The 10,447-nt window shown below is 42.7% G+C and overlaps 1 protein-coding gene across 1 annotated transcript; it reads left to right on the forward strand.

Annotated features, from left to right (window-relative positions):
- The first annotated feature begins 2,142 nt into the window (after positions 1-2,142).
- Positions 2,143-9,787, forward strand: LOC115795303 (caspase-8-like). Its single transcript, XM_030751121.1, has 9 exons — positions 2,143-2,212; positions 2,346-2,698; positions 2,797-2,864; positions 2,994-3,128; positions 3,262-3,437; positions 3,571-3,676; positions 4,290-4,419; positions 8,290-8,348; positions 8,609-9,787. The coding sequence occupies exons 2-7, from the start codon at positions 2,353-2,355 to the stop codon at positions 4,416-4,418; spliced, it is 960 nt and encodes a 319-aa protein (XP_030606981.1). The 5' UTR covers positions 2,143-2,212; positions 2,346-2,352; the 3' UTR covers position 4,419; positions 8,290-8,348; positions 8,609-9,787.
- Positions 9,788-10,447: the final 660 nt, after the last annotated feature.

Consider the following 10,447-nt stretch of genomic DNA (forward strand, 5'->3'; position numbering starts at 1 on the left):
ACAAAATAACAAAAAATGAAATTGAACAAACGTTTTCATTAACTGAAAAAATAAAAACAATGATTAAAAGGAAAAAATGATAACTAAATGAAACTGTATTGTGTGTTTATAAAACTAACTAAAATGAACTGAAATTATAGATAAAATGACCTTTCTTTTTGTGTTTGTCACTTTATTTAAAAGCCTTGTGGACTGATATGAAATCACTTTTTCCTCTCTAGCAGTTTTAGCTGGGAGTGCCATACCACATAGGCCAGGGATCCTCAAATCCAGGCCTCAAGGTCCGGTGTCCTGCAGGTTTTAGATGTGTCCCTGATCCAACACACCTGAATCAAATGGCTGAATTACCTCCTCAGTATGCTGTCAAGTTCTCCAGAGTCCTGCTAATGACTTCTATATTTGACTCAGGTGTGTTGAAGCAGACACACATCTAAAACCTGGAGGACACCGGACTTCGAGGCCTGTATTTGAGGATCCCTGCCATAGGCATATGTCCATGTACCCTACCACACCTCACTGTGTGTGTCTGTTCACTGCGCCAGTCTGCAAAATAACGGCAACAGCAAAAGCTGGGAGAAAGCAGCAGTCCCATATGGGATTTTATTTAACGATGGCAAAATGTGTGGAACACTTCTCAAGGGTAAAACCCCACCAACCTCAAAGTCCAAAAGAGAAGAGCACACAAGGCGACTGCTGAAACTCTGAACCTACGCTGTAACCTACGACATAACCTGACCTGCACCTCTTGAGAAATGTAAAACCCAGGATTCTCTGGATAGATTATATCTCTCAGCTGGCCTGGGAACACCTTGGGTCCCCGTGGATGAGTTGAAAGAGGTGGCTGGGGAGAGGGAGGTCAGGGCTTCTCTGCTTAGGCTGCAGCCCCTGCAACCCAGCCCCAGATAAGCAGAAGAAAATTGATGGATGGATGGATGGATGGATGGATGGATGGATGGAGCGATCCATTGCCTTTGTTTGTATTTAGGGATTTAAACTGGTATATGGGAATTAGAAAATCAGAATTTTGGTGTAAAAACTCATCTTCTGGCCACTTAATCTTTTAGGAGATGTCAGAAAGTGAATGTTACAGTACAATATATAACTATAGAAAGTGATGTATAAAATTGTGCATCTGATGACTGAAGGGGTTATTGTTTGCATCCAAATACTGTGTCATATTTGACCTCTGACCTCACTTTAATATTTCACATCTGCCTTTCTTTCAAGTTGACCCCAAAATATTTTTTTCATTAAAGAAAGTACTGTCAGGAGAAAGAGAATGAGCTGCCTATTAAGTAATAAATATACTGCAGTATAATATTATATATATATATATACACACACACACACTTAAACCATGCTGTGAATAAAATGATTTCATTCATCATGTAGCATTCTAACATAACTCTAAGGGCAAACCAGTGGCCACTTTTGGATAGGCAGGCAAGAAAAAACGGAGCAAATTTCGACTGTGCTGCACAGCTGCGTCACAGTGTTACACACAGGGACCACAATAATTAAACATCTGCCCTGTTTCAAGTCAGGCTCATACACAGGTGAGTAAACTCATTATGATATACAAGTATGATATAAGTATGCCAATACTGCAACTACGAAGTCTCTTAAGACACAGCAGTAAAGACATACAACAGCTGATTAGAATCGAATTCTGCATATTTTACCCGTCCAAAAAGCCAGATTTGCACAGCATACAACATCAAGTGTCCTGCTGGAGCAAAGTCAACTGGTGTCAAATTATTGCTTAATGATTATATGAAACTGCAGCTCATAACAGGCCAAACCTTCATCTGGGTGCACGGATATAATACTCCAAATGTGAGGTTTAGGCGTTACATTTCTTCGTGAGGGGTACAAACTGTTCAAAATGTGTGTGAGACCGTAACCACGAAATTAATCGCAAGTTGCAGAGTGATCACTCAGGTGAGGCTGAGGGAAACCTCTCAGGGAGGTGCTGGGCTTCTGCTGCGCTGTTTTTATTGGCTGGTAGATGGGGGCGCTGTGACGTCTGTCTTTTGCACCCTACTTCGCACCCTACCTTTGCACCCTACCTTCACCAAAGCTGGAGAGATGGACCTCTAGCGGTCATTAGAGGATATGAAAGTTTTGGGCACTTCCGTGTTTATTTGGCGGTTTGGTTTCGGTACCTAATTACGCTTTCCCTGAACACAAGGACAAGGAGTTCCCGCGGATCGTAAGATAATTACGTTTTATCTAATGTATTGTGCAGCATTATTACAATAGCGGTTATCTTACTTCATCCTCACCTTCAGTTGTATTTAAATCAGCTCTTTGTGGGCTGGTGTTGAACTTTTTCCCTAACGCAGATTCAACATGAAAGCTAAAGATGCATTGAGGAACAATAAAACAGCCATTCATGGGATTCTGTCCGGAGAAAAAACGGATTACCGCCTAATCCTCAACAAAGTCCATGAGAAAAAGCTCATAACTCAGCGGGAGTACAACAACCTTAAATACATTGAACACGCAACTGTGGAGACGTACGTTGTTGAGCTTGTGGATAAGATCATGAATAAAGGAGAAGAACAATGCAAAGAGTTCCTGGACCTCCTGCAAACCGATGATGAAATTAAACAAACTTTCCCAGAGCTGAATCACTTACAACTGAATCACACCCGCTCTTTATCCGAGCCCGTCCAAGCCTCTTCAAGCCAGCATGGTAATTAAACACACATAGAGCACACTGATATAGACACGCTGTGTCTGAGACCATATTCTGCGTGGATGTGTAACGCTGCTTCACTCTGATTCCCTCAGGTGTTCTGTCAGGAGATGGCTCCAGCCAAAGGGAGGTGAGGTCCTACTCCTGGAAAGCAGCTCAACATGTAAGAATGCTTATTTCAGAGTCATTTTTCCTCACTGAAAATTGCAAGACAATTGGTCATCTCAAAGCTTGTTGATGCATTCTTAAAGCCTGTGGCATAGTAATTATGTGTATTCATCATTCCTTCCAGAACAGCCCTGATGAGAGCAGCTCCGTGATCAATAATCAGACTTTGATGGCCATAAGCGAAAATCTGGACTCTTCTGAGGTAGCAGGGCTTTGCTTCTTATGTTGTGATATTGTCAGCAGGAAACATCTGGACGAGGTGAGTACCATATGTGTTATACTATATTTGCAGTACTATAAGTATCTCTGAATAGACTAACATTGTGATATTAAAGAGTCTTTCATATTCATAGACAAACTTGGTAAAAAAAAAAAAAATTGTTTCCCTGCAGGTTGTGGATGCCGCAGGACTGATCTTGAGATTAAGTGAAAACGGTCTGCTGGGGAACGTTACGTTCCTCAAGCAGCTGCTCTGCATTATCCATCGAAAAGACCTCGCCGACCTCTTACAGACAGACAGGAGACAACCAGAGGAAATAGATGCTGGATTTCCGCTGTCAAAATACAGGTAAAAACAGTCAAAACTGACATAAATAATACAGCATATTAATACAGCAATAATACTTAAATACTAATTTAACATTTTGTTTGTTTTTCTCTCTCCTTTTTTTCCTTTGTCACTCTTTTGCTCTGACTGTTAGGCTGATGCTGTACAAAATATATGATGATGTGACAACAGACAGTCTTAAACGCATTAAGATTCAACTGAGGTCAAAGCTGAGCAGAAGAGAACTGGATCAGTGCAAAGTGAGAACAGACACACACACCTTTCCAGAGCTTTATAAATGAATTTACCACAACCACAAATGATTAACAACATATTCGCTTCACATTTTCTTTTTGTGTTGGTCTTGCTCGTACACTGTATCTAAAAAAGAAAGCTAGCTTCAGGGTCTGAAAAGTGAAATCTGTCCAACAAATAGAAGTCAGATTGTAATGACCGTTCCTTGTTCTATGTGTTCTGTGACTGTAGTGACACTTTCCTGATGAGTTTATGATCTCACTCACTATTTTGAAGTCATACTAAATGCAACACAGAAATTATCACCCCCATTAGAGTCAAAATGTTGAATAAAGCCAATGTGCTTTAGGGTAAGCCTGACTGGTGACTGACTAATTCATCGGTGTAAATTATCACTGCCTCAGTTTCTCAGTCAGATCTGCCCCTCGCTCATCATGTCTGGTTTCAAAATAAGATCATGATGGCCAAAACACTGCATGAAGCCTCAATGACCACAGAATGACCAGTCAGCAGCCCCGTGTCCACTCTATATTTCAGACAGTTCTCTCTGCCAGGTGAATTTTGTACAGTCTCTGCAAAGCCTCTATGAACTAAAAACTTGTTCTCTGCTGTTTCCAGACTATGCTGGACGTGTTTGCTCAGATGGAAAAGAGAAATTTAATATCAGACACAGATGTTGATGAGCTCTATAATGTACTGCAACACCTGGATGCAAAACTGGCAAAGATTGTGAAGAATTACAAATAAGGTATGAAAGCTGCTTCCATACACATGCACACACATACTAACTTAAAATTAAAAGTTGAAGTACTGGTTCAACTTCTGTACTCAAGTAAAAGTAGAAAAGTACAGGCTCTGAAATCTACTCAAAGTAAGAAAGTAAAAGTAGATCTTTGGAGGACGTTTCTACCTCTTTCTTACATCTTTCTCTATCTGAGTGAAGTTATCGCTCATTCTTTGCTCTTCCTGGAAATACAGCAGCAGTTCTTTAATCTAGCAGACACACTGTGACAAACTGCAGACACTATTTGTCCTTTATGTTTTCTGTCACTCATTTTCCTCACAGTTCCGGCATGCAGCCTCTATGTAAAGCCCAACTTCCTTTAGCTCTTTCCGGGCTCCATGCGAGCTTTGCAGGAGCCTCTTCTTCTACCATGTGGTGTGTCTGTTCCCTCCCTCCCACCCTGTTGCTGCGGTTTCCAAGAAAAAACTGCTCACTATAAAAATTTACTTTTTGATCACATTGGTCTAGCGAGAATGTCTGCAAACTCAAAAAAAACAATTGGACAAAATTGATTATCTCTGGTCCCCGCTGATCAATTCCATCATTTAGTGGGGGTGATTGGCTGTAGTCTCGTCTCTTCTGGAGCCTGGTGGGTGGCTGGGGGCGGGCTGGGGGGCCCGGGTGTCTGATGGGTCCCGGACTGGAGGACTGTGGCTACCGTTTTGAGGTGTCTGTGTGCGGGCCCTGGTTGGTGGGGGGGGGCTTGGATGGATGCTCTTAGTGGGGCCAATACCCTGAATCTGCTCACTGCATTGCATGATGTCCCACCCCCCCTTTTTAATTACACCGTACAGCTCAAACACGTCATAGTACACAGGGCCTTGGGGGGCAGGTGTATCACACCGTGGCTAGTGGGTGGAGTTGCTGGAGTGGCTCCACTTATTTGTTCGCTGCTGCCTGCTCCTCAATTTTATCTACATCTTAGACATTGAGGGCCTTGGGGGGATGGTGTGGATGGGCGCTGTTGTCCAGTGCGCATGTTACATCTGTTCTGGGTGTCGGGCGGTTCCCGGGCACCTGGGGCCTCGGGGCTGCATTCTCGGCTCGTGCTGGGGGGGCCGGCCTGCTGGAGGGGCGGGCTGCTCATTGCCTATGGCTCTCTGGGCTCTTGCCCGTTGACCGTGGGGGCCCCGTCTGGGGTCTTCCTCCTCTGGGGTGTGCGCGCAGTTGCCGTTGGGATGTGTGGTCTCAGGTCTTCTGTGCTCCTGGTGGGCCGTGGATGACCCGGGTCCCCTGGGTCTTTCTCTGCCTGCCTCTGGATCCCGTGGGAGGGTGGTTGCAGCTTCTTGCCCTCTTGCCCTCTCCAATCTCATTGTACATCCTGTATAATGACAATAAACGGCATTCTATTCTATTCTATTCTATTATTGAGTACGTTCCATGACAGAGGAACACATATACATTACTACAAACTACAGCAAGACTGTATGTGTGTGTGTGTATATGCATATATATATATGTGAAGGTGTATGTATGTGTAGCTTTTATCTTCTATTTTTTTTTCCCTGCCCCCCCTTTTTTTTCTTTTTTTCCCTTTTTCTTTTTTCCTTTTTGCTTTCCATCTCTCTCTTCTTCTTTCCCTACCTGTCAGATCTGGCAAGAATAAATAAATACAATTAACAAGAATAGCCTATAGAAAATAATTATAGAGCACGTCTTGTAAAAGCAAATATGTTTGGTACAATAATGCCTTCGGATTATCATTCCGATTGCGAAAACTGCCAGACATGACAGGTCAAAAAAAAATTTTTTAAAAAAAAAGAAAAAGAAAAAACTGCTCACAATCAGGAGCCGGCTCCCGCCCTGACTGGAAATGCAAATGTTTCTCATAAAGTAACAAACTTTAAAAAACACCATCATGATTTCCAAACACTGCAGTCAAGAAAAGCAATGGAACAGTTTGGCTTTCAGCAAACAACAAGTGAAGTTAGCCACCAACAGCTGCTGAAGCTCTGACCTTATCGGTGGGTTTGACTGTCCTGGATGTTGCTCAAAAATAGTTCACTTAAATAAAAGATAATTTATTAAAAGTAAAGCAACAAAACAAAAACACCAAATAGAGTTGATCCTGAGTGGAGTGGAGGAGAGAGCATGAGCAGTTCCTCTGAGCCAGCTTTAAATGAGCTGCATTAGCTGATGATCCTTCTGTGGCAGTCAGTTATCAGTAAAAGTAGGCCAGGACTTCCTTGGGTACATTCACTATATGTACACTGCTCAAAAAAATAAAAGGAACACTTAAACAACACAATATAACTCCAAGTAAATCAAACTTCTGTGAAATCAAACTGTCCACTTAGGAAGCAACACTGATTGACAATCAATTTCACATGCTGTTGTGCAAATGGAATAGACAACAGGTGGAAAGACACTCAATAAAGGAGTGGTTCTGCAGGTGGGGACCACAGACTACTTCTCAGTACCTATGCTTTCTGGCTGATGTTTTGGTCACTTTTGAATGTTGGTGGTGCTTTCACACTCGTGGTAGCATGAGACGGACTCTACAACCTACGCAAGTGGCTCAGATAGTGCAGCTCATCCAGCATGGCACATCAGTGCAAGCTGTGGCAAGAAGGTTTGCTGTGTCTGTCAGCGTAGTGTCCAGAGGCTGGAGGCGCTACCAGGAGACAGGCCAGTACACCAGGAGATGTGTTGGAGGCCGTAGGAGGGCAACAACCCAGCAGCAGGACCACTACCTCTGCCTTTGTGCAAGGAGGAACAGGAGGAGCACTGCCAGAGCCCTGCAAAATGACCTCCAGCAGGCCACAAATGTGCATGTGTCTGCACAAACGGTTAGAAACCGACTCCATGAGGATGGTATTAGGGCCTGACGTCCACAGATGGGGGTTGTGCACACAGCCGAACACCGTGCAGGACGCTTGGCATTTGCCAGAGAACACCAGGACTGGCGCCCTGTGCTCTTCACAGATTAGCACATGTGACAGACGTGACAGAGTCTGGAGACGCCGTGGAGAGCGATCTGCTGCCTGCAACATCCTTCAGCATGACCGGTTTGGCAGTGGGTCAGTAATGGTGTGGGGTGGCATTTCTTTGGAGGGCCGCACAGCCCTCCATGTGCTCGCCAGAGGTAGCATGACTGCCATTAGATACCGAGATGAGATCCTCAGACCCCTTCTGAGACCATATGTTGGTGCGGTTGGCCCTGGGTTCCTCCTAATGCAGGACAATGCTAGACCTCGTGTGGCTGGAGTGTGTCAGCAGTTCCTGCAAGATGAAGCCATTGAAGCTATGGACTGGCCCGCCCATTCCCCAGACCTGAATCCGATTGTGCACATCTGGGACATCATGTCTCGCTCCATCCACCAACATCACGTTGCACCACAGACTGTCCAGGAGTTGGCGGATGCTTTAGTCCAGGTCTGGGAGGAGATCCCTCAGGAGACCATCCGCCACCTCATCAGGAGCATGCCCAGGCGTTGTAGGGAGGTCATACAAGCACGTGGAGGCTACACACAATACTGAGCCTCATTTTGACTTGTTTTAAGGACATTACATCAAAGTTGGATCAGCCTGTAGTGTGTTTTTCTACTTTAATTTTGTGTGTTACTCCAAATCCAGGCCTCCATTGGTTAATAAATTTGATTTCATTGATGATTTTTGTGTGATTTTGTTGTCAGCACATTCAACTTTGTACAGAACAAAGTATTCAGTGAGAATATTTCATTCATTCAGATCTAGGATGTGTTATTTGAGTGTTCCCTTTATTTTTTTGAGCAGTGTATTTGTAATTGTTTTATAAAACATCTGACAGTCACTGTGATGCTTTTATTTTGATCACACTCAGGTGCAAGTTTAGTTTGTGCTTTTGTTTTTTAGGTGGAGAAGATACAGTTTAATATGATGGACAACCAGACCCAGAGCCCGCCTTTCTTTAGGTAGCCTCTCATTGGTTCATGCATTCTGCTATCAGAACAGTAACATTTATGCTGACATACAATGAACACATTACACAGCATTTCTTTGCACCATTATAAACTGCATTTTGCTCTTTTATAAGGAAAATTATAATAAAATTATATCACTGGACATATGAGTATGTTTTTTTAAATGTGGTGTTGATGTGAGTCTTTGTATTCAAACTCTTTGCAATTCAAGATGTATCCTTAGTAACATGTTTCTGATGTTTTCCTTGCAGCCAGTAGATGGATGATATCCTCACAGTCCTGACACGTGTGAACAGAAAGGTCATCAGAAGAGAGTATTCAACCAAGAAGCTCATCCTCAAATATGTGTGACCAAGTGCAACACAAAGTCCCAGATTCACATGATTACAGACATCTTATACTATTGTGTTTTTATTGGTGGCTGTACAGAATCTGAGGTAAAACACTTTCTACAGATAGTTACACAGTATGTATAAATAAATGACTTTCTTCAGGCACACAAAGGCAAGAAAAGAGGAAACTGTCACTCTTGTTTTGAATCCCTTTTTATATAGAGAAGCATTTGTGATATTTTACTAGAGGGCATTCGTGATAAACATTTATATTTAATGGTTTTAGACAAAGTGAAACATAATCACAGATTATAACATTTTGCCCATTCAAAAGGAAGGAAATGTTACCACTGGAAAAGTGGAACTGAACTCTATTTTATCATTTAATTCTAAATTCATATATTTGTGTTGAATTATTCAACATTCAGCTATGTTTTAAAAAATATACAGCATCTGTCTTTAGTAGGTGTCATTTTCCTCTGTGCCTTTAATAGTAAGCAGTACATACAGTATCAGTAATTTTCCTCTACACTCACTGACAGGCCTTGTTGTGAAAATGGAAAATGATTATAGATACCAAGGCTGTAAACATGTTTATTCCTGCTGTAGAGTTGGGAGTTTGAAAGGATTGACTCAGTGCCCGATGTTTATTTGTATCGGTGTGCAACATGAATGAACTACACTACACGATCATTCCCAATGCTATCACTATAGCATATAGATTTTGATCTATAAAATAGATCAAAATCAGCAAACACTCAAGATGGTACAAAGCACAAGAATGTCATGTCTGCTTTATTAAGGCTATAAAAGATCAAATATGTTAAATACAGAAATACAGAAATGTAGAAATTTTTGCAAATTTATTAAAAAAGAAAAACTGAAATATCACATGGTCATACGTATTCAGACCCTTTGCTCAGTATTGAGTAGAAGCACCCTTTTGAGCTAGTACAGCCATGAATCTTGTTGGGAATGGTGCAACAAGTTTTTCACACCTGGATTTGGGGATCTTCTGCCATTCTTCCTTGCAGATCCTCTCCAGTTCCATCAGGTTGGATGGTGAACATTGGTGGACAGCCATTTTCAGGTCTCTCCAGAGATGCTCAATTGGGTTTAGGTCAGGGCTCTGGCTGGGCCAGTCAAGAACGGTCACAGAGTTGTTCTGAAGCCACTCCTTTATTATTTTAGTTGTGTGCTTAGGGTCATTGTCTTGTTGGAAGGTGAACCTTTGGCCCAGTCTGAGGTCCTGAGCACTCTGGAAGAGGTTTTCTTCCAGGATATCTCTGTACTTGGCCGCATTCATTTTTCCTTCAATTGTGACCATTCGTCCTGTCCCTGCAGCTGAAAAACACCCCCATAGCATGATGCTGCCACCACCATGTTTCACTGTTGGGGTTGTATTGGGCAGGTGATGAGCAGTGCCTGGTTTCCTCCACACATACTGCTTAGAATTAATACAAAAAAGTTCAGTCTTCATCTCATCAGACCACAGAATCTTATATCTCATACTCTGGGAGTCCTTCATGTGTTTTTGGGCAAACTATATGCAGGCTTTCATATGTCTTGCACTGAGGAAAGGCTTCCGTCGGACCACTCTGCCATAAAGGTGGAGGGCTGCAGTGATAGTTGATTTTGTGGAACTTTCTCCCATCTCCATACTGCATCTCTGGAGCTCAGCCATAGTGATCTTTGGGTTCTTCTTCACCTCTCTCACCAAGGCTCTTCTCCCACAATTGCTCAGTTTGGCTGGACGGC

The sequence above is a fragment of the Archocentrus centrarchus genome, chromosome 17 (assembly GCF_007364275.1).
Source record: "Archocentrus centrarchus isolate MPI-CPG fArcCen1 chromosome 17, fArcCen1, whole genome shotgun sequence".
NCBI classification, from domain to species: Eukaryota; Metazoa; Chordata; class Actinopteri; order Cichliformes; family Cichlidae; genus Archocentrus; species Archocentrus centrarchus.

What these genes read in the sequence shown, in the direction of transcription:
- LOC115795303 (XM_030751121.1), top strand. Translation starts at nt 2,353, where the DNA reads ATGAAAGCTAAAGATGCATTGAGGAACAATAAAACAGCCATTCATGGG. An exon ending in CCTGGAAAGCAGCTCAACAT is followed by an intron (nt 2,865 to 2,993) that starts GTAAGAATGCTT and finishes CATTCCTTCCAG; the next exon opens with AACAGCCCTGATGAGAGCAG. An exon ending in TTTCCGCTGTCAAAATACAG is followed by an intron (nt 3,438 to 3,570) that starts GTAAAAACAGTC and finishes TCTGACTGTTAG; the next exon opens with GCTGATGCTGTACAAAATAT.